This window comes from Triturus cristatus, chromosome 11, assembly GCF_964204655.1.
Source record: "Triturus cristatus chromosome 11, aTriCri1.1, whole genome shotgun sequence".
NCBI classification, from domain to species: Eukaryota; Metazoa; Chordata; class Amphibia; order Caudata; family Salamandridae; genus Triturus; species Triturus cristatus.
The window spans coordinates 1085122644-1085147870 of record NC_140594.1 but is presented as its reverse complement, the minus strand read 5'-3'; the positions used below and the strand labels follow the sequence as shown (position 1 = coordinate 1085147870).

The 25227-nt window shown below is 44.7% G+C and overlaps 1 protein-coding gene across 2 annotated transcripts in view; it reads left to right on the top strand.

Moving 5' to 3' along the window:
- The window catches only part of TMEM212 (transmembrane protein 212), a 123692-nt gene that overhangs the window by 83071 nt on the left and 15394 nt on the right, over positions 1-25227 (top strand). The window contains exon 2 of one of the 2 annotated variants that reach the window (XM_085633927.1): positions 11227-11286. The exons of the other annotated variant lie outside the window; for it this stretch is intronic. Coding sequence (XP_085490053.1) covers positions 11227-11286 — 60 coding nt within the window. The remainder of the gene's footprint in view (positions 1-11226; positions 11287-25227) is intronic. 2 annotated transcript variants of the gene reach the window in all.

The following is a 25227-nucleotide window of genomic DNA, read 5'->3' as shown; positions in this document are numbered from 1 at the left end:
CATAACATCGCAGCTTCTCAACCCCCACTGCTACTGACTCCCGGGCCGCTAACAGCTCCTCCTGCCTAGCTGGATGTTCTGGGCGAACACGCTCCAAGTCTCGCAAGCGCTGGTCCACGGTGTCCATTTCCTGGAGGAGAACTTTTCGTACCCCAATCATATTAGCAATACAGAGTCCCCTCACCATCACTTTAAAAGCGTCCCACTCCACTGCCAGTGAGGACGCTGTACCAGTATTCTCCTGAAAATACTGGGTCATCCCAGTTCCTATCGCCTCCTGGAAGACCGTGTCCTCCAGTAGCTCCGGATTTAATCACCATGTTGGGATCGCTGGGCACGATGGGACCCAATGAAGTCTCAGCAGCAGGGGATTATGATCCGAGAGTGTTCTGGTCAGGTATTCACTATGCTGGACCGCTGTGTGTATGTCAGGGGAACAAAGTATTGCATCTAATCTAACGTGCAACTCATGGAGCGCGGAGAAGAAGGAGTAGTCTCGCTCATGTGGATGGTGCTCCCTCCAGGTATCCAACAACCCCCAATTCGACTGCCATGTACTTCGAGCCCTAGCGATCTTATTAATTGGTGCTACAGGAAGAGGGGGGTGAGACCTGTCAAGGGCGACATCTGTAATGGAATTAAAGTCACCTCCCAGCATCACTGTACCAGACAAGTAGGACGCCAGCTTCCCCGACAATAAAGTAAAAAAGGCCTGTTGCTCAGTATTAGGGGCCTAAATACTGCCCAGCGTAATGTCCCTCCCATCAAGTCTACCCTGTACCAGTACATAACGCCCTTCCGGATCTACACTGTGCTGCACAGGTTGAAAGGGGACCCTAGCTCTGATCCACACCAAGACTCCTCGTGCAAAGGCAGAATACGAGGTATGAAAAACCTGACCTCTCTATCTGCGCTGCAGTGCAAGACCCTCTGAGTCCGTGATATGTGTTTCCTGGAGGAAAGCTACCTGAACCCCCTCCGCACCAGATATGTATGGATCGTATGCCAACGGCTCATGGTGTGCAAGCCCCTAACGTTCCACGATATGCACTTTAAAGCATTCAGTGACCCCACGGTATATGGTATGTCCAGTGCCCCACCAATAAAGTACAAGCGTCATGGCAGAGCCCCTGATGAACATTCCCAAACCCCCAAACCCCCCTCCCAAGGACAGTTATCTTAAAACTAGTTCCCATCCAAACAATAAAAAGTAGCAACTAAGCAAAGTCCCTGACTACTTCAGAGGCTGGGGTGGACGCAGCTGCCCCAGAACGAGCTCTGCAAACAAACAGAAGGCACCAACCGCATAAACATAAAACCTTCCCAAGGACTGTGCACCCAGCGCACAAGCAATTCCTTTCAGAGAGTCACAAGAATTTCCCAACCTCTCCACAGTAGAGTCATATTATATCATCCACACTCTAGGGCGCTGCCACTGGGAGCCTCGCACTACTAGTAGTAGAAGTGTCCGAGTCATTATCTGCAGAGTCCCTGGTAGAGCCTGCCTCATCTTCCAGTTGGGGTGGACTGACAGAACCCGCCACCGATTCCACCGCCCGAAGAGCGGCTGCCCGCTCCAGTTCAGCCTGCGTCGTCGAGGGCTTCATCCGGACTCTCCACCGCAGCCTCCGAGACCCACAAATTCCAGTCAAACCGCCTCGGGGCGCAGATCCCCCATGCCTGGCCGTAGCTGTCCGACCACCTTTATACTCCTCCAACCAGTCCCAGGCCTCTGCCGAGGAGTTAAAAAAGTGGGAGGTATTGTCAACAACAATTCGTAGCTGTGCCGGAAACTAGAGGGAGTATTGCAAGCCCTCCTCCCTCAATGCTTTTTGACCTCCAGGTAAGAAGCTCGCTTTCGCTGGACCTCCAGGGTGTAATCCGGGAACAGTGTGACTCTGCTGTTATCCACAGTGAAGGGGCCCGCCGTTCTCGCCCTTTGAAGCAATAGATCCCGGTCACGATAATGTAGCAGACGAGCAATCACTGGCCTCGGTGGTCTGCCCGGTCTGAGTGGCTTAGCCGGGACCCTATGAGCTCGCTCCAAAGTGTAAAAGACAGATAGGCCCTCCGGGGCCACCACAGTCTTAAGCCAGGTCTCTAAGTATGCCACCATGTCAGTCCCCTCCACTCCTTCCGGTAGCCCAACCACGCGGACGTTGTTCCTCCGATTTCTGCCCTCCGCATCTTCGGCTCTGCGTTCCAGGGAGTTCACTCTATCCGTAAGAGCATGCAGCTGTTGGGCCGTGTCCTTATGGGCTGGGAGCAATTCTGCTATGCTGGTTTCAGTGTCCTTGACCCTCCCCGCTAGCTTCTTGTGTTCATCTCGAAGGAGCCCTAGCCCAACCGCCACCGTACTAATGTGCTGGTGGAGGGTGGCTTTAGTATTTGTTATGGCTGCTAGGATTTCTTTGAGCTGCCGTTGGATAGGGTCTCCCGCGGCCATCTGCGACAGGTCAGGTGCTCCATCCTCAGAGTCCTGCCCCGTACCAGCGACCTTGGCTTTGGGCTTACCCATGACAGCGAACCAGTCCCCAACCAAAGGCGCCCCTGGTCTTCATGCCGAAAGTCTCTGGACTGGGAAGGCCCTGCTACTCCCCGCACTGCTCACCACTCACCGCCGGCTAGGAGGTCCCAGAGACAGGCCCCACAGGCTCCCTCAGGGCACCACAGCTATTATACCGGACCCTCTGATCTCGGAGGAGGCAGTTTCGCACTGTCCGCAGCCCACAGCCAGGCCTCACAGGACTCAGTTCCGCACCCAGTCCCAGAGAAGTGTAGCAGCACAGGAAGCGCTCAATCAGGGCGATCTCTGCTCCAGCACCCCCATATCCCCAGGAACCGCAGCCAGGGAGAAACGCACACCACTCTGCGGAGGCTTCACCGCCAACTCCGGGCACCAGCGGCAACTATCCAGAGCCCAGCAAGATCCAAAATGGCGGTAGACCCACGTGGGCCCCAGCAGACACTGCCCCTCAATCTCCAGCCTAACCTCGGTAGGACCGGTTGACACTCACCACCGGGACACCGACTGGGCTCCAACCACCTAGCCCGCCATATGGGCCATCCGGGTAACCAGGTGCATCACGCCGCCCCTTCAGCAATAACCTCACGGGGCCAATGGTCCCAGCGCTCCGCTATAATTCACCCACCTTCACTGTGCAAGCGTTAGTAGTCTGCAGGGTTTCAGCGTGGTCGCGGTGAAGATCCACCGCCCTTCCGTTGCTCATGCCGCCCCAGCGTCTCAGCCGCAGCACCTCGGGCCCATCATTCAGCCCGCGACCGGGGAATCACTTAGTCGCGCAGCCATCCGCGCGCTCCACAGGAAGTCGCTGCCAGAGCCCCTCACGCCCGGGGAACCAGGGACAGACGCCGCCTCGTCCACACCGCAGCATCCGCAACGAGGATCGCCTGAGCGCCGCCGGTGACCACCGCCGAACGTTAGCAGGCAGTCAGGTGTGGCACTGCAGCCTCGGTCAGCGCTTATTACAGGATTCGTGTGCGGCTGGTGCGGAGCTCCTCGCTCACGCGTCCGCCATGAATCCCAGACAAGCTACGCCCCCTTCATAGGTCTCTCCATGGTAATGCAAAGTCCAGAACGTGTGTGAGTGTATGTGCACATGTATAGTAGTAGGACTGTGTATGGTAAGAACTGAGTACTGACACCAGTGGGATACATTTTGGATAGCCCCTGGTGAAGTATGGAACAAGATTGAGGGTCAATAAAGCATCCCCAGACAGTGGAAATATATTGACTGCATTCCTGTGATTGGAGAATGGAGACTCAGACACTGATATGAGGGAGGATGGAGATAGTGCCACCCTGAGAAATTCCTAGCTAGTAAAAGGCTGCTGATTAGATCTTTCTCAGCACTGCCAGTTTGGGGATGGTAGGGGTGGGACAGTAGTTTCTTTTCTTAAAGGTTAGTCTTTGGGAAAGGCTCCACCTTTTTATTAGTCCCTGATTCCTGCTTCAAGAAGGCTGATCATAGCCTGGTGGAATGATCTCACACTTCATTGTCCACTTGCTTTTGATACTATTGCTTAGAGTAGGCATCATTTCTAACTTGCCTGTCTGCATGCTGCTCAAAGAGGGAAGGAGATTGGCTAGCCGTGCAGGGGGATACAAAAAGGGATGGATGGAATGCTTGAATGGATCTCAGCTACTGGTAATTACTCAGGCCGCAGCTCAATCCATAGATATTTTGCACACCAGGTCACCTCAATTTGGATTCAGCTATTTACAAATTAATCGTGACCCTGCTCCAATCAGAACAGTCCAGCCCAAACTGCTAAGCAAGTTCCTCCCTGAACCAGAATATAAACAACCGAGGACCGGTTTCGCCCCAGAATGGGTTCATCAGTCGGGTACAGCTCGGTTTCAGTGACACAGTGTGCATGGGACCCATGTGGAGCTAACAAACATAATATCTCACGAAAACTCCAGTAAAAAACCAGGATAGAAAACAAAAAATGTCAAAATTTTACTTCATGTGATTTTTTAAAAGGATGAATGACAGGTTCAGGAACAATCTCTGGTAAAACCACAATATGAAATGATCTCACTTAAATAAATTACAGTAACTGAGGATAGTTATTCCGAGGATGTCAATGATGAACACTTCTGTTTAACCAATTTTAAAGACTGTTAAGTCTTGGGGAATTACATAGGACTTTTTCAATTTGAACTTGCCTTTTAAAACATATGTGGGATAGAATGCTGATGGCTGTGGATTAATGATGCAACTAACACACAAGAAATATAAGACTATGTTTAATACATCAGTTGTTTTTTTAACAAAGCTTAGTATCAGAATCATATTATTTACATCCTTCTAAATATGCAGAATACAATTTGGTTTTACACAATTACCAATCAGGTCTAAGAATAGCCCTGCAGTATTATCTGCAAGAATAATTGAATTACTTCAGTGTGAATGGAGTGTAGTCTCGTATTTTGATGAACTATACATATACACAGAAAAAGTATGGACTATGAACTACTCAGTAGAAGCCACAATTGGAAAGCCCTATGGGTTTTTATCACTGCCTTCACCTACTAGATAGTGGCATGCTCATTCAAAGGACCGCAAATACACCCTGATGCAGACCAACATACAGGGTGGAGCGCTGTTATTTTTTGAGAAATCTAGGGATCCACTTTGCAGAAGAAAAACTTAAAACTATCTAGAAAGGTACGTTCATAATTTTATTCCTGGTCCCCCCTGACAGGATTAAAAATCTCAGTGGTGTACTCAGGGATTTAAGTCCCTGCATCCTCTCTGCTTTTATTGACATGTTTCAGCCATTAGATTTGCCCATCAAGGGTCACTGGCCTTCCTCAGGATATAGATCCCTTAAAAGTGCCTCCCAATACTTTTTCTGTGTGGATGTTTTAAATTACTTTACTTGCCAGTTGTAGTAACACATCAGGGATTTTTTAAAACGACAATAATGTTGTTATTAATTGCTTATAATAAAAACATCCTTACCAAAGGTACTTACATCTGTCCTGACTTCTACTTGATCATCAAAACAGGCAGTGTAAACACACACACATCCCGCATACTACCAACCACGGTGTAGTGGCAGGTATCATTTAACTTCTATGTAATCAATACAACAAGTAGTGTAAACACACACACATCCCACATGCTTCCAACCACGGTGTAGTCACAGGTATCATTTGATTCAAATCCTGCACTGATGAACAATTTTGGATTGGATGGAATGACTAGGTCTTGTGCTGTCTATGACAAAGGGAAGAAAACTACTAAGGTTAGCAGCTCAATTAGTAGAGTTGGCTGTGAGTTTGGGTTTGAGGCTCGTGAATGGGAACACTAAGGGGTCTATTAGGATGGCAGACGGATGGGAAAACCGCCGGTCACATTAGCATGGCGGTGATGACCGCGGTGGTGAGAAATTCCGCCTGCCACTATTCCGCCAGTAGCAGTCCACACACTTGCCTGGCAGGCAGAACTGGAACGCTAAAAGGGGGCCGGTGCAGGACCAGGCTCCGCCGGCATGATTATGATGCTGGCGGCAGCCAGCCTTTCCGCTGCGGTGGAACCGCCATGGAATGGCATGCGGAGAATGTCTCTGGGGGCCCATTGCGGGCCTCCAATGTGTTGGGGGGGTGGGTGCACAGGGGGTTACCCATGGTACCCCTGTACATATCCCTGTACCAGGTGTCAGGCACTGTGCAGTGCCTGCCACGCAGTGCAGGGATATGCAGGACATGCTCCTTTTGACATCGCAGCAGTGCTGCTGGCAGCAGCAACCGCCGCAATGTTAAAGGCCGCGATCGTACCGCCACGGTCGGATTTCGACTGCGGAGCATACTAACTGGACCGGTGGTTATGCCGCAGTCCTGGCGGGCGGTCTATACCCGCTACCATGGCGGTCGGAGTGATTTTCCAACCGCCATCCTAATAGACCCCTAAATGCGATTCCCCAACCCACCTTCAAAAGAGGAATATCTACCAGCCACCTTGACTATATTTTCCTTAATCAAGCCCTCTGGCCCTATCTTCAGGATATGCTAGTAGTCGCAAGACCTGTCAGTGATCATCAAGTGCTAAGCACTGTTTTTGATCTCCGCCTACTCAAATGTGATATTTTGCCGCCAAAAATCGCGACTAATACCATTGTGCCTACAAATAATAAAAGAAATGTTAAATGGTCTGTTGTGGCAACTAATAATATCGTTCAGGTCAAATCTACAATATGTTGATAGATGGAATGGCTTCAGTGCTGGAGGAAAGTAATGACTCAGGTCAGACAAACTTTGTGGCTCTACACTGTACGTTGTTGGAGCAACTGCGGTCCCTTTATATGGAAGAAAGAGGGAGGGGGTGGGGGAATGGGCCAGGAAAAACCACAGATGGTATACTAAATCATGCCAGGCAGCTAAAGATAGACTTCTAACAGCAATCAAGAAGGGGAATAGCCTTGAGGTAAAGGAAGCAAGGGGGTCCTATAAAGCAATATTAAGGGAGTTGTAGCGATGGTGTATCGCTTTAAGTAAGGTCGTGGAGTAGGACTAGAACCTAAACATGTAATTAGAATGTTATGGGTTGAAGGGATGTTCTGCACTCTGTATCCGTTGTGGTGTGTGAGCTGCTGGTCCCTGTTGTACTCAGTTCCTTGGATTAAACACCAAAGCTATATCTACAATCTTCGCACGTATTCCTTTCTTTCCTGATTCGAATATGGAAGTTTGCTACACAATTTTGGCGACGAGGATGGAATCATCTTTAAAAAAAAAAAACTTAGAGCAGGAAGAAGAAAAAGACGAAGAAAGCGGTAAAAGCAACCTTATCCCTAAATTGATCGACGGACACATCATCTTCACCAAGAATCCACAGAGGAAGCGAAACAGACATATTTTTTTGAAAAAAGGCTTGGGAAGCTGATCAATGGGTGTCACTAACAGAAGACCTGCAGAAGGGAAATATTAAGTTATTCTGGAATCTGGCTGCAGACAGCACATCAGCAGTGGAGAGCTCTCTACATCCAACAATTCAACCAGAGGCATGGGTAAATCAATTCAAGGACCTTTAGAAGGAATGGGTAAATGACCAGAGGCAGCAATCTACAAGCACAGAGAGGGTCACTTCCCCTCCTTTTGTGGTTAAGAAACCGGGTGCACTGAGAAGAGAGCACCTAACATTTAGTATTGAGGAAACAACGCAGGCATTGAAGCTTTTGAAAAAAGTACAGGCCCCCGGATTAGATGGCATCCCCGGGATATGTAGTTATCACACCCTGGGGTCTGGGTGCTATATCTTAACATGTTAAGTAATCTGTCATGAGGGGTGATGGGGTCCCCCTAATGTCGCGCTGTGCTGTTATGGTGCCGATTTACATGAAGGGGAGCAGAGATTCACCTGCCAACTATAGACCAATAAGTCTAATTGATATCAGCCAAAATATATTTAGCAGACACATTTTGGTCCAGCTTCAATCATGACTAACTGATCATCATATCCTGGCTGACTCCCAAGCAGGGTTTAGGAAAGGGGTCAGCACTCTTGATCAAGTATTCCGCTTCCAATTTTTGTGTTGTAACATTACTTTGTGGTGAGACCATCTCTATGCCTCCTTTATTGATTTAAGGGCGGCATTTGTCCTGTTCTTGAGGGAGGAGCTGTGGAGGGTTCTTGAATCCTAGGAGTTCCCGAATGACTCCCTCCAGACTCTGAGATGTATACATACTGATGCATATGCTAAAGTGAGGTGGAATTAGGGGGGAGTATGACTCGGATGCCCATAAAGCGGGGTGTCAGACAGTGTTGTGTGCTGGCTCCCACTCTGTTCAACATCTATATAAATGGAGCAGTAGACAGCAATCATGATGCTTCCAATCTATGTGGTCTCCCCATCCCAATTGTAATGTTTGCGGACGATACCCTCCTTATATCAAGAACCCCGATGAGTCTGCAAGCTGAGTTGGATTCCTTTGCAGTCTTTTGTGGAACTAGGGGACTAGAAATAAATCCCTCTAACTCAAAATTTATGGCAATAAATCCACACAAATCTTTTCGGGCAAAATGGTATCAAGGGGTGTTGTCATTTAGCAGGTGAAGCACTGATTATCTTGGGGTAAGAATGACGCTTAATATGATCTGGGCCCCACAAACTGGAAAAAGTAAAACTACCTTCCACCAAAGGCCCTCAGCTATTTGAAGGAAGTACAATGCTTCATCAGGGGTGCCTATTTCCCCAGCCCTCACCGTCTACAAAGCCACAGCAGCGGCAGCAGCGGTGTATGGTGCTGAACTTTGGGGGGGTCTACCAATTGTCAAATACTTAAGCTGGTTGAAAATAACAAGCACACCTCTCATACCACTTATATTTGACCTAGCATTTAAGAGCATCCACCAGGTGACATCCATACGACCATTGTTCTACTAGGTACGTCTCTGGACTTCAGAGGATGCTTTTGTAGATTGCAGGAAGTCCTTAGCCTTCCGAATTCGGGGAACATTGGTTGGCTCAAATTTGTAAGGAGTAGTTTGGTGGGTCTAGGCCTTGACACCCTATGGAATGATCCGCTAGATGCTTGCCCCAGGCTTCCAAAAAAGGCCCTCACTAAAACGTACTATGACTCCAAGGCTCCCACATTGCACCCCTGCACAACCCCTGGGACCCTCACGAAGCAATTTATTTGTATTAAAAATGCTTATAGCCTGGAACCAGCCCTGAACAATATACACCCAGTACTAATAAGGAAGCAGTAACTGCAATGGAGGCATGGGTCCCTGCCAATCAGTGCACTCACTAGTCACTGGATTAAGTCCGCACCTAGCACTTGCCCGGCATGCAGAGTAAGTGATGAAACTGAACTGCATATAATATTCTTTTGTCCGGGCTATAGTGAGGCACGGAGAAAATGGATCATCCCCATTTGCAGGAACTTGGGTTTTACTAGGTGTCATGAAGCCTTTAGAATCCTCAAGAGTGAAATGGCTGCCCATATTGTGTTTGCTGTGGCCAAATTTCTGGGGGCTTTCTGGCATACAAGGAGATGGTACCTGAAAACGCTCACCTGATTCAATTTGTACTGGTTTAAACTGTATATGACTGTTGTAACGAGCGGCCATATAGATGTCCTGGTGTTCTAAATGTTCTAAATGTTCTAAATGTTTTAAACATTTTAAACCATTTTTAACTAATTCTATGCATGTTTTTAAATATTTTTATAATAGTATAATTCTATGCATCTTTTATGGAGATATTCTCCGAAATAAAGTTTATTTGACTTGACTTGCTTTTGTAGAACTGATTTCATTGGATATTGGATTTTCCCGTGGCTCAGCTATGTTAAAAACAAGATTACAGATATTGGAATGGAAGGGGTAGGGGCCTCACCAGGGGGTATCAGGAAAGGTGATATCCAGGACATCAAGTCAAGTTACTGAAAATTTGCATGAAAGAATATCTGGAATGACCAGGTTGAGGATAGTGTAACGGGACAATTCCTTAATCACAAGTGCTCCCCTAGCTATGAGCAGAATTTGGACAGAATGAATCCACCCCAGGCAAAGCACCTGTATGTAAAATTTAGACTGAAAATTCTGGCCTTGAACACTGTTACAGCCAAATGGGTAAAAACAGGCCATGTAACAAATGATTGCTCACATTGTCCATCCCAAAAAGAGACTGAGGCACATTTTTTTCTTTTTCTGTGTCAAATACAATAAACCTTGTAAAAAATGGTAATCCCACTATGCAAGGCGTTGGGGGTCAGTAACTACTGGAATACTTTGCGAATTAAGAAAAATAATACGAGTGAACTGATTGTGTTTGCGTTATCTAGATTTTTCTTCTGGGCATGGAAACTGAGGGTAAAAGTCTCCATTGTGTAGGCTTAAAACAGAATACCCGAACAAATTGTCCCTGCCTTTTACACAGTAAATTAGTTTCCCTCAAAATGGCTTTGGTTTGGCTCATATGCTGGGTATGATCACTGGGATTTTTTTCTTTTTTCTTTTCATCCCATGACCATAGTTGGATGGGGGACAACTGTTTTACTCTTTTTCTTTTACCTCTTTTAATTACTTGTATGTTTATATTTGTAATTTTATATCTGACTTATTTTATTGTTATGTGGATGAATTTGATGTGAATATTTTGTGAAGTATTGATTGTTATGTGCGCCATGTGCTTTTACGGCATTTTAGCCAAAATAAAGATATAGGGCCCGATTCACAAAGGTAAAATGAGACGTAAGTCTAACTTTACGACTTTTGGTATTGGCAAAGGGCATTTACTACTCGTAAAGTGAATACCAAAAGTCGTAAAGTTAGACTTTCATCTCATTTTACTTTTGTGAATTGAGCCCATTCTGAATGGCTACAATCAAAGGGATAGTGGCCTACTGGGGTAAGCAGACAACCATGCCATTGATTTTTAAATAAAGCAATATTTATTTTTTTTATAATGCAGCCCTTTTTCCTTCAAAGAAAACAGGATGCATTTCAAAAATAAAAAAGGAAAGCAACCTTTTCATTTTTTGAGAGCTCTTAAAAAATGTTGGCTCCCACATTAGGGACCCCTTCCCCTTTGTGAATGGGATACCACCAACTTGAAGATGGTGATAACTGTGGATATATATACACGCACATGTGTGTGTCTGTTTGCACATGTCCAGCAAATAAAATAACTGCTGTTTACCATGTATATTTAAGGTGAAAATCCTGAATTAGTACTTCTTTCCCACAGGCAATTATTGTTGGAGTACTTGTGCTCTTGGCGTACAGAGAGTGGACACAAAGATCACTGGTAAATATTCAATATATCCAAAGACCATAACATAAAAGTAAGCATAACTAATTTGAATTCTGTTGCATTTCCCCATAAGGTAATTTTATTGTTTATTGCAATTGTATGTGTAATTTGATGTTTATAGGTAAGAGATGTCATTTGTTGAAAACATATAAAAGCAATTAACAAAACAATTGCTTATTTTTACAACATATCTCAAAATAAAATAGAACTGACCATTCTACGAATGCTGTGAATTGTAAGCTCAGACATGACTTCAGTAAGACACTACACTCTTATTATTGTTATTAAATAAGCATGTTCCAACTTGGTCCCTCAGAGTGTATACATTTATCATGCTGTGCATTTCCAATAAAGGTTAAGATACAAGAAGCTACATGCTTTAAATAAGTGAGTTGTTCTTTATGGGAAAAACGCCACATTGCAAGGCTATTTCAGGTCATGTGTTGAAAGCTGGTAAACTGGCACCCTCTTGTGGTCACTTCGGATGGCTCTACAATGCTGCTGCCTACCATGCCCTTAATGTTACACCAGTCTAAAGATTAACATTATTCTTACTTTGATACTTAGTAAGCTTTTTTTTTTTATTTGGTGTTTTATCGACGATGGAAGCATACCTGTTGTGTGTACACGCAGAAATTTAAGAAATGAGCAGGACATCCTTACACATTTTAGGCTTCCAATACAAAATGTCAAAAAATGATATTTAATTTTATGGAATGAAATATTAAAAACATTATTTTAGTGAACTACATATTTGTATTGTTTATATTAACTGTCATTTAATAAGTTATGTAGTAAGGGTATGTTTGACAGAAAGTACAATACTGTTTGATAAAATGTTAACTGTTCAAGCCTTTTGTATAATCATCAGATGGTGAACAGAGAACAAGTTAGAGATTGTTTGGGAGTATAGGGGAGAGATTCGGGTTAATTACCTAGGGGGTTTAACCATTTTATATGTCTTTTCTAAGCTCTGTAATAATCCTTTAGGCAGTGCTTAATTTGAGCCAGTGGTTTCCAGTGCTCGGCACTGGCACTTAATTGTTAACACCGCTGCTTGTGACAGTCTGCCACAAGGTGACGCTGTCTCAATTATTAATTTAATGGACATTACTTGACGCCCAAGCCATTCTTATAGCTTTAGGGCCTGGAATAGTCTGAATTGTCACACCTGTAGGGGTATGATGGTTAGTAGTTGTGTTTTTGTTATCATTGACAGCATGGCAGGGGCAATGTATGGTGCAAGACGCAGTGGCCTCTTGACGAAAGCCCTGGCGCTTATGTTTTTACAAATTAAGCACTGTCTTTAGGCCTCTTGGGAGTGCATCAAGACCCTGGAAGATGGAGGAAGAGGGTATTGAAAGGTTTCCTTAAAGGGAGAGTGTGAGACGTGGAAATGAACCCTTAAGGGCTCTTTATGACAATCGTGGTAGCAGGGGAAAGGGAAAGGGGGCATGCACAATTTAAAGAGCAGGAGAAGAGGACATCTAGAAGGGGAATAAAGGATGGAGTGCAGTAGGGAATAGGACACAAGAGGCAATCGAAACACAGATAAGCAAAGTGGGGGAGGTCCTAGGAGGTATTTGGAGCAGGCCTGGGAAAAGGCAAGGTGGGCATTTATGTTATGCATAATGAACGTTTAAAATGTACTACTATAGCTTATGTCGTCACCAAAACAAAACATTTAAAAACAAATGTCTGAGGAATACAATAGCATGTCCAAGCTTCCTTGGACGCAATGTATTTGGTTTCCTGATATTAAAAAAATACAGAAGTCAATATTTGGTATATCAAGACAGAGATGAAAATTCATACCCTTCATGTTATAGTCTTTATGGGAAAGGCGAGGTAATGAAAGATTCATCTGGAACAGTGTAATCACAGAAGTTCAACATAAGTAATTATCTTAAACCCATTGAATTGCCCAGTGGTTCTTGGCTAGACCAAGAGGCTGTAAACTTTCTGTTCAGATAATTCACCCTAAATGTTTTGATTGATCCCAGAGCTACCTATATGATATTTTACGTGAGGGATCATACTTGGGCCACTAGGTATGGTCTCAGGATAAATCATATCTAATTTATATGCAGTAGGAAATGTGTGTGACATCACAGACACTGCACAATTCCATTACTTTCTGTAAAGGAACAAGATCCTGGAAGCATTCAGTTTTGTTACCGAGTAGCCCATCATTCGGAGTTCATGTCGGTCACTTTTCTAGCTATTGTGGCCTGGTGGCTTAGTGGACTAATGCGTCCACAGTATGAGCCTGTGTTTGACCTCATGGTCACAGGTTTGAATCCTGGGGATCCACTCAGCCTTTCATCCTTCTGAGGTCAATAAAATGAGTACCATTGAGTTGGGTAACAAGAAACATCTGTTTTTCAGTACCAAGACTCCCAGGGGTGAATGTGTGTTTTACAAATACACATGTTATGTTATGTTGAGCTATGGATTTTTGCCTAGGATGAGGTGGGCGTATTTGCTACCCCCAACATGCTCTTCCGCATATTCTGTTTGAGGGATTTACACTTTGTGGTCAAAGCTATTAACCCTTTCGCTGCGGCGGGAATTCCGCCGCAGCGCTGGGGGGGGTTTGGGGGCAGCGCGGTGGCGCGGTGCTCATGACGGAACCACTCCGTCATGAGCCGCGGTTGAGCTGTGCTCATGACGGAGTGGTTCCGTCATGACTCCGCCCACTGCGCTAATCGCCCGCACAGGCGGGGAATTAGCGCCGCGTGGGCGGCGCGGCCGCCAACGGCCGCAGCATGACGGAACCACTCCGTCATGAGCACACGGCGACCGTGGCTCATGACGTTGTGGTTCCGTCATGAGTGGGGAAGGGGTTAAAGTTGGCACATCCATACCCATTCTTGCACATCGATTCTCTATGAACTTAATCGAACTTAGGTCATCTATGGTAGTGGGTCTTATTTGTAGATGGGGCGGTCAAGAAAGAAAATGTCATGCCCTGTGATAGAGGCATTGGCCATAGGGGAATATCCCTTATTCACAATGGCTGTAGTTGTAAATTCCACCCAAATATGAGCATTTTAGATGTGTCAACACTGGCAATGCCCATCAGAGTAAATTCTGACCATGATAGCATTTTTTTGTTCTCCATCAGGTGTGCTGTGCTGGACATGGACATTGTTATGTTGTGCAAGTGTGTGCATTTGTTTGTGCAGGGGTTGATGTTCTGAGAACAACTCCCATAAGACAGATCCTCATAATTTAACCATGTGCACACTCTGGCAGAGAGGTGTATGTTCCTCAACAATAGGCCATCTTAGCCAGAGATCCAACTGTTCACCAGTGAAATTCATCTTGCAAAATGAGCATGATATCTTTGGAAATTAATACGTTCATAATTTGCCCTGATCACTCAAATCTTTTTACTGATATTTTGTGGGAATATTCATCATCGGGTAGACTCTAAAAATATTTTGTGCCCCAGATTTTATGTAAGTGCAGAAATAGTGCATTCTGTGTCTATAAATGGCAGGTCCTGCTTCTATAAAACAAAATCTGCAGACGTTTAGGCCTAAAACTGGGAAGTCTCCATAGGTATGAATGAATGAGAGCACTTTATAGAGTGTGAAATAATGACCTTAACTAGATAAGAAGGAATGCAAGACTTCTAGCAAAACAGACTGCTATGTGAATGTAGAGTGTCAGATTTTAAGAACCTTTCATTATGCAAGGTGAGAAGTCATGGAGCTCAGCTCTGATGGAAGGAATCCAAACATTGTAGAGTGGTGTTTGAAAATGGCGGCCTCCAAGCCTGGCTCCAACAATGTGAAGAAGTACTAAAAAGTTGGCTGAACAGGATCTGAAGCTTCAGGTAGGGGTGTACCTGTAAAAAGGAAAGCAAAGAACACTGGGATCAGTTTTAAAGATGGCCTTGTGAAAGAAACATAAAGCCTTGAAAGAAATTTGCTTATTCACAGGCAGCCAATTGGGTTAAACCATATAACTGGTGTGCTATATCTGAGATCTGAACACAGAAACAACTGAGTGGCCGTACTCTGAATCATCCGCAGGGAGTGGATCAGATATGTGGACAGTCCTAAGTACATAGAATTGAGCCAATGGAGCCTAGGTGCAGGACATCGGAAGAAGAAGAAGATATTTCTGTTTGTACTCAAATTATGGTACTTTTTTATCTTTTTTTTTTTTAACTTTTGCTAGCAAGACAACACTAAACCATCAGAGATGAAACTCACACTTCACAGTATTTCCAGGAGCTAAACGCAAACAACTAACAATAATACCATTTTGTGACATATTTCTGAAACATAGATTTTGGCCACCTGTCACCTTTATTCATGATGGAGCTTTAAACATACTCCCTTCCTTTAAGATCAGTGCTTTAAATGGGCCGGTACCCACCGGTACTGAGTACCGGCACTTCTGAATTTTCTGGCCCTTAGTACCAGCACTTCTCATTAGCCAGGGACCGCACCGGTACCTAATAGATGGCCCTGCAGGTTCCGGTTGTTTATCTCCTCTAGCACAGGGTAGGTGCCGCTCTGCTTCTCGGGAGCTTGTAAGCGCTCCAAGCCTCTTGCAGAGTCCCTGCTGGAGATTCCAGCAGCGCCCATGTAAATGGCCTGAGACTGCAGGGGTCTAAGAGGGCTTGCCTTGCGTCACGCTGTGATTAACAGGACAGGGTCTAGACAGACCCTTCACTGTCGATCAGGTGCCTGACGACTATTCGGCTGAAAGTGCTTTAGCCTCACCCCCGCCCCTCTCCATCAGGTGTGTAAATGGGTTGGGACGGGCAGTCAGTCAGTAATCCAGTCTTATATAGGATATCGATTGCACTGGCCGTTCTAAAGCGAGTGACAGCCCCAAAAAATCCTCTGCCTTCGCCAAAGCCGGTTTTCTTTTCATCTTTTTGTTCAGGACAGGAGCTGCTTCTCTTTGTGGAAGGAAGGAGTAGGGATGAATGTAAAGAAGTGAGGTGGCAGGTTAAGTTAGGATTGCCACTTATTTTTAGATAAAAATACCAGATATTTGAGTTTTGCACACATGAATCCTCTTAGAATAGGTATTTTAATACACATTTCTGTAAAGTCATAAATCTGGTGCATTTCTTAGATTTAATTTTCCAGACGGCAAATTTAGGGGATGAGTACAGCATGGAGGGGAGAACAGGAGACAAGTACAGAAAAACCAGGGGGAAAATGTAAGACTTGTGGAGAGTAAGCAAAAGGTGGGAGGAAGGGGAGCAGAAATAGTGAGAGAAGCTTAGAGGCTGGGAAAAGATTAGAGGCAAGTGGAGAGGGCATGTGAATGTAAAGGCACGGAGCCAGAAAGAGACAGGAAGAGCCTGGTAGTAGGGAAAAGGGCAGTGGCATTGTTTTAAATGGGTCGGTACTCACAGATACTGAGTCTCGGCACTTCTTATTTTTATCCCTGTTAGTACCGGCACTTCTCTACTGCTGAGGAGAGTACCAATACTCATGATACTCTCCTCACTGGCTGCTGGTGCTGGTGAGCACTAGGCTGTCATGGTTGGAACCTATCTGACAGCCAAGGCGCTTCTATAGCCCTGAGCAGAGCAGCTGTTGAACTATTCAGCGTGGGATCATTTGCATGATGATGTCCCTGTGTTCACCATCACACTGTGTTTGACAGTGGAGGGCTCATTTAGGCCCTGTGTGGTTAATCACATTCACACTATTGTGTGAATTTGTGCAAACACAGGTATGGAGGCAGCACATGGACAGAGGCAATTTAGAAAATCATGGGAGGTAAGGAGTTTAAAATTGTTTACTTTTTGCGAGTGTTTGCTTATGTCTGTGCGCTTGTCGACTTGTGTGTGTGCCTGTTGTTCTCTGAGAGGAAAGGGAGAGAATCTGGACACTCAGTAGATTTTAGAGGAAATGTGTAGAATGCTTGTGCACGTCTGCTTGTTTCTGTGTGTGTGTGTGTGTGTGCACGCTTGAGAGTATATAGTATTGTACCAAACAACAACAAATAACAGTATGGCATTAAGAAGCAGCAAATATTACAAAACGAGGAACTGTTCACATATCCTCCTGTTTCATTTTGTGTAATGAGTTAACCTGTTTCGTTTACATAAACACATTTCTCATGTGTTTTTCATAGTTGCTGCAACTTTTATCGGTCATTATGTATCATCATATGTTGCCCTAAGCTCCGGTCCTAGCCCCGCCCACTCGCCACGCCTCTAGCTCATGTTAATGAGCACCTGCACTTATTTTTCCCATTTAAAGCACTGTTTAAGATTATTGCAATACATTAGGTGGCTCATTACGATGTTGGTCGGAAAGCATTCCCACCAACTCATTATCGGAATCGGTTTCGACCGACTCGGGTTCAGGGAGTCCGACCGACCGATTACGATGTCGCCGAACATCGTTCGGTAGGACTCCCACTGACTTCAATGGGAGCCTGTGTTGTGACCCACAACACAGACTCCCATTTAAAAAAGGGGTGGTTGCAGAAAACCTGGCACCCTGTGGCGAGCACCCCATGGTGCCTGTCACACTGTGAATGGTTGGAAAGAGGGGTCCCATGGGTACCTCCACAACCCCAGCCAGAGGTTTCCAGGTAAAGGGGGGCCTGCTACGGGACCCCAAAGTCAGTTTCTGACAGCCGTTTCATGTCGTACAGACCGATTCGGAGAGGCTGTCCGAATCCGACATCGTCATACGTCAGTTGGAAACGCGGTCCATAGACCTGTACGATTCGGGTACCGGTCGGAACCAAGTCGGGAAGACAGAACAGTTACCTTCTATTATAATCACTCGGTTGGAAATGTTTCCAAGTCAGTCGGAAACATGGGTTCTGACACAGGTTAGGAAAATCCGAATGCTGTTCGGAGCCTTTCCGACCAACATCATAATGAGGCGCTATGTGTTTTTCTGAATTAACCCTTTGCTGCTGTGTCACCTTTACTTATTTGTTGCTTACCTCTTTTATAATTTAGAGGATGTTTTATTCATCGTCAAACTCTTGGTGATTTTAAAGGGTTTATGTATCACCTTTATCTCTACTTATCCCAACCTCTAAAATCATCCTAACCTCTTTTTACCTGTACCCACCCCTATACCCTAAAATCACCCTTTACCTCACCTTACCTCTACCCGAGTGGTTCCCAAACGTTTTCGACCTGTGGCTCTCTTTATCTATTGCCCATTGTCCGCAGCTCCCTATTACATTACTTTTTTTTGTGTGGGAGGTGTAAGCCCGGCCTTGGAAGTACTTCAATATTTCTCATATTTTGTTCGGCAGTGGGTCACTTGCATGCCAAGATATCTAATAGATGGTCAAAAAACACAGGGGATTCTGTGTCACAGACAGACTGTGCTAAAGTGTCAGGTACACAAAAACCCAAACAGTAAATAAATAAACAAGCCAGCTAGGGTTGCCACCTGGCCGTTTCTTTTACCGGCACCACTGGTATTTTGATGTCCCTTATGTTTCAAAAATAAACAAGACCACCCAAGGCCGGTATTTGTATAGCCCTTATGATCTGTACATACCTCAAACAGCAAATATAACTTGAGGTCACTTTTAAATGTATTCTAGAGCTGTGCTAATGATCTGTGACTAACAATTGAAGTAAGTACCAACATGCAAAGTGCTGTCTGTTGAGCCCTGTAGCTGACACTGGAGCAGGCCTTGGCCACGTACATTTCCAGTGTGAACAGTGAAACTACCAACACTGTGCGCTTACCTCCGAACGGACTCATGCTTTTTCGTGTGTCACAGGTATAAGTGTGTTTTACTATAGATGAGTGGGTGTTTATAAAGATGCTTGTGCAACCACATTCCAGAACTTTTTCAGAGTGGTGAATATTTGAAAGCATGGGGAGAGAGGGTAAGCAGTTTGGAGTCTTAAGGGAAAATTAACGCTAAGGGCGCTTAGCGTTAATTTTTTTAACGTCCGCTATCGCTGGATAATATCGCCTGGTTATCGCGTTATTAACAACGCTAACCGCCTAGGCGATAAAAAATCCAGCGATAGCGGCATTTTGGGAGGTTATCGCTGGTAATGCAGCGATAAAACTACAAGGATAGGGATATCCTTGTTGATAGCCCATGGTGGACTTAGCCATGTACTCCCATTGGATTACATGGCTAAGTCTGAAAATTAGCAGATGTAAAAAAAGCAGTGTTATTCGTGGTTAGCGATGCTTTTTTTGTCTCTAACAGGGTTAGCGTGAAGCTTGATACTAGGAGAAATGTCGCTTAGCGACATTTCTCCTATTATTTTGCTCTGGAACGCCCACTTTGCATCTCATTAGAGATGCAAAGGGAAGTGTAGTGAAAAAGGGTGCTAACATGCGATTTTGCATGTTAGCACCCTGTTGTTGATAGGGCGATATTTTTATCTCCGATTCTTTGGCTTTTAAAGCCAAAAAAAGCGGCGATAAAGCCCTTGTTAATATGCCCCTTAATTTTTAAAGATAAGCCAACTGAAGACATAGGGGCTTATTTACAAGCCCCTTGCAGCACCTATGCGTCACTTTAAATATGGGAAAAAGTGATGTACTGGAGCCCAGGGGGCTTGTGAATACGCCCCCTGGTATTTTACAGGAAAGATTGCAATGCATATAACACAGTTCTCCAGTCATCTCAAACACACCCTCCAAACATCCACAAGCACTCACAGCTGAGAGTGAAATGACCCCAATAGCTCTCATTTCGCAGCCATGCCAGCTCAAGGCTTCTCGGGGCGCTCTCAGCTTCCACGTGCAACTGAGAAGCAGCTGCAAGGGCTTGGAAATGTTACCCAGATATCTCAAATTATGAGAAGTATAATTATTTTCACGCGCAAATAAAAAAGATAAACTTCCCCATCTGCTCGGCACCACAATCATTTTCGTTTCTTTTATCGATCGAAAATGGGCACTATTCTCAAGCTGTTATCAGAGCAGGAAGTTAATTAATATTTAATTGTGTGTTGTTACTTTCCTGGGTTAAAATTGGCAGGTCCGGTGCTTGGTTTCAGTGGGGGCGGGGGACGGGGGCGCGCGCGGATTGCATGGCGCGAACCTGAATGAACCGTACTGCGCTCGCTCTGTGAATTACAACAACACAACCGCTCAGTGATCTGCAAATTAGCAGCACAAATGATTTGGATATTATTGTTATATGTTTTCAGCGGAAGGTTTCATTAGACTGAGCAGCTGCGCCCCTCTTTTAAGGTCTGTCTCCTTTGCATGCAACATTCTTTGCATACCTGAGCCCAGTGGCGTAGCAAGGTCAGGTGGTACCGGTGCAGAAAATTTCTTGTCACTCCCCCGCACACATTGAAATTATTAAAATAAGGAAATAAAAAGATAGTTACACATTTTTTTGCCATTTTGTCACCCCCCTCAGTGATGACACACGGGGCAGCCCGCACCCACCGCACCCTCCTTCCTATGCCAGGACGTGAGTCACCTACGCTTACTGCATGTCTTCAGATACACATGAAGGAGTGAAGGGGTGATGAAGACATTTGCAGTTCTGGTAAATTCACAAGACCTATTAACAAGTTATGTAAAGAAAACTCGCCATGTCAATCTTCCACCTGACTGTGCACCTTATGTGGCTGTACTTACAAATGTCCCTCCCATTGAGTCCCATGCATATCAGGCCCATGAGGAAACTCATGATTCTTTAAAGAATAGAACGGTCTCTTGGCTCAATAAAGATTGTGGGTTTCCTGTTAAATTTTCTGACCAAATAATAACAACAAGAAGGGTGAATTGGATCGGACCATCTAGTAAGTTAACAAATGGTGACTGTATTATTGTTAACTTCAGGCATCCTCAACATGTTGCCACGGTTTTACTAAGAGCAGCATCAATGGTTCATACTCCTAATAGCATTTGCATACGCCCTCTGGGGTACTTCTACTCCCACCTGATTAAAAATCCACCGACCCCTGGGCCTCTTAGATCATGTATATCTTTACAGCCATTGACCCCCAATGGAGCTTATTTGTACAATGTTGGTAGCCAGAGTGGGAATGGTCTCAATATTGCAACACATAATAGATTTGCTGCCCTTTCGGGATTAGAGTCATGTGACTGACATGAGGTATCTGCTGGGCAGGTAACTCGAAGATCAGAGGACCTGGGATGTATGGAGAGTACCTTGGCAGTAACAAACTCAAATAACGTAATCTCCTGGAATATTGCGGGTTTAGGCATAAAAATGGTGGACTGCAACTGGATTGGGTACATTAAGAAGTACCAAATTATCTGTTTGCAGGAAACCTGGTCAACTGACTGCAATCATTTTCTGGAAGGGTATAAGGCTTACTATGTCCCTGCAGTAGCGAGCACTAGGGGCAGACCCAAAGGGGGAATGGTTGTGTTTATTTCTATAGCACTTTGCTGTAAGGTGCGGAGAATCACAACAAACCATGCTGGTATTATTGGGTTAGTTTTAACAGGGGATAACTGTAGGGCCGGCCTGGTCAATTTCTATAATGCTATTAATTTAAGTACTGTTTCCAGTCAGATAGTAACACTGAACACCTTTATTAGTAACTCTATGAAGGATTGCATTCACAACCTCATGGTGATGGGGGATTTTAATGTGCATCCCTCCTGTGGAGATCCCCTTTTTAAAATGATTACAGAACTTAATTGCTCACGTTGTGAGGATTTCCATTTCGAGCATACAACTGAGGGGGAACACTTAAATGACATGCTTAATGAGTTGGACCTAACAACTACGATGGCTTTGATGGCCCCTATCAAGTGCTTTGATACCCCGACATTTAAGGGGAATGGGAGGGGAACCTTTATAGACTTTGTTCTGTTAACATCAGTAATGCAGTCTTTTGTGGGATCCTTCTCCATTGAAGCTAATGAATTCAGTGACCATAACCCTCTCACTGTTTTCATGAGGGGTCCACTGATAGCTAAAGAAAGAGAAGACTCCTTTATTGGTAGGGTGAATACCACAGACAGCAGACGCCGGTTGAGATGGTCCACGGTTACCCCCGATCTGCTGTATAATGAAATTAAAGTTACATGTGCAGATGAAATCACGGTTTGTACACAAGAGGGTGCACTCCCAAATACTGTCTTAAAGGCTTTCCAATGTCTAGCGGATAAGGTGTCTCAGCTATTATCAGCACCTGTAAAGAAGTCGGATCTTAAAGGACCTAGGTGGTTTAATCACGACTGCTCAAAAGCCGCCAGAAATTTAAGAGCAGCACTGGCGTCAAAACCTAGGATTAAAGCTGATGTTCAGTTGTGTCGAAAGACCTATAAAAATATTATTGCTAGACATAAGGAATCCCTTAGGGAAGAGGCGTGGTCAGAGATTCTAGATCCTGCCACCCTTCGGAGTAGTACTGGATTTTGGGCCTTGGTGAGGAAACCGTTCCTGGCCCAGGAGCCGGGAGACGGCCTAGAAAGCCATATATCCAAGGAGGATTGGGAAGCGCATTTTAAGAAGTTATACTGTTGTACAGTGGATGCGATTACGACCTCTGCCTGTATTGATACTGGTGAACAAATTGTTTTTAACAGAGGTGAAGTTTTTGAGGGCATTTTGGGGCTCACAGGTGGGAAAGCCCCTGGGCCTGATGGGATTCCCCCTGACTTATTTAAGTCTGAACCTAATTTTTGGGCACCCATCTTAGAGTCTGTCTTCAATGCTGCTGTGAAAGAAGGATGTCCACAATCGTGGGGTGTTTCTACAATTGTCCCGGTTTTTAAGAAGGGGGACAAGGGTAGCCCACACTGTTACCGACCCATTTCACTGATAGACTCTATGGTCAAGATTGTAGGAAGAATTGTACTGCAAAGACTTACAGATTGGGTTGAGGAAAAGAATATTATGTCCCCCTCGCAGTATGGTTTTTGTAAAGGCCGCTCGACAATAACCCAATGCCTCAACCTCTTTTTGATATTAAGCAAATACACCATAATACAAAAAGGCACCATCCATCTCGCCTTTATGGACTTGTCCTCCGCTTTCGACTGTGTAAACAGGGGAAAGCTGTGGCAGTCCATGAGGTCGAAGGGGGTAGATAGCGGTGTGGTTGATTTTCTGGTTGATTTACATTGTAATACCAGAGCCAACGTGAGATACTCCCAAGATCTGAGAGTAACAAATAACTTTAGCATTGGAAAGGGTGTCCGGCAGGGCTGTATTCTGGCCCCCTTTCTTTTTAACTTTTATATTAATGAGTTAGATGGTGTGTTACAGGATGTTTGTGCTGACTGCCCAAGAGTAGGCAGGCGTGGAATTCCAATACTTCTTTATGCAGATGATGCGGTTTTAATCTCAAGAACAGAGAAGGGGCTTCAATCCTTGTTAAATGTTTTTAATTTGTTTATGACGGACAGAGACCTTCTGGTAAATAATACAAAATCGTTTGTTTTACAAGTTGGTCAGCAACCAAAAAGGTCCTTCTCATTTAAGATTGGTGAAGAAGTAATTCCCTTATCTAAAACTTTCTCCTATCTAGGAGTTCTTTTTGACACAAAACTAAATTGGGAACCTCATCTTGTAAAAAAGAAAGGAGAAATGGTGAGGGTTAATGCATCTATTTTCAACCTTGCTGCCAAACTGGGGAAAAAACCCATTTGCGCCATGCTGAAATTGTATAATGCTAAGTCCGTGGCAACTGCATCTTATGGCAGCGAAATCTGGGGGTATGTTGGCGGGGAGCAATTACAGATCGTGGACAATTCATTCATGAAGCGCCTATTGTGTGTCCCCATTGGTACGTCTAACCTTGTTGTACATGAGGAGTTGGGGACGCAATATTTATGTGATCTGTTTTCTCTACGTCCCCTGACCTACTGGCTCAAATTATGGCTAAATGAGGACATACCCCTAACACATTTAATTGTGAAGGACTTTATGGGCCTGGACAAGGCAATGTGTTCCCCTTGGCTAAACTATTTAAAGTCAAACTTTACAAAACTTGGACGATCTGAACTTTTTGCCAATCCATGCCTAATTTCAAAGGGAGATCTGGAGTTCGTTAAACAGGCCTTCTTGATGGACAGGAGGACCCTGAGAGAAGAAGTGGAGCTTCAGAAACATAGTGTGAGGAAGTTTGTTATGCTAAAGACTACTGAGGCTCTTGAACCATACCTGGCAGGTTCACTGACCACACATGAAAAATTCTTACTGACCAGATTCAGGTTTAATCTGTTCCATCACCTGCTTATTAGACCTAAGACTGATATTTTTAATAAATCAGCAGCGCCTTGCGGCTGCGACGGAAAGTCTCCGCAGGATATGCTGCATTTTATTTTTTTATGTAAATTTTATGAATTTCCACGCAAGCGATACTTAGTAACTCTTTTAAAAAAACTTGGTTTTAAACAAATCAGGCCGGCACTTTTGTATTTGTAGCTTTTGCACAGTGACAGTATCCTCCAAATCGAGGAGTTTTTAAAATTATCTGTCAGACTGAGAAACTGTCTGGACCAGTAATGTTTAAATCGTGAAACTCTGTCCTTTTTATGTGCCTATACCATCAATGTATTTCCTCCTTTGCACTGGCACTTGGTGAAATGTATGGTTTTTTCTTCTGTGACAAAGTATTGTATATTGTATACGCACTTTTATGGTTTGTAAAAGAACCGAAATAAAGTATTTTATGATGATTTATTAACAATTTCAACTTTATAATGATTACCTGATTTTCGTGATAGAAGCGATTACGAGAGTTGCTGCAGAACAGGGACAGCAATAACGCTCGCATCACTGTTCTGATTGTTTGAACCTGGCTCCGCCTAAGCGGGCACGCTCTTTATTTAATTGCAACACGTGACTCGCTGGTCCAAACCATTCCAGATGCTGACAGGTGCAGCGTCCAAAACTTCCCTGCATGACATTCCAATAAGGCATGTGCTGTTACTTTGGGCCCGCAAATGCACATTTAAGATACGTAACTAACATGTTTCAGACATGCTCTAACCACACCTGAAC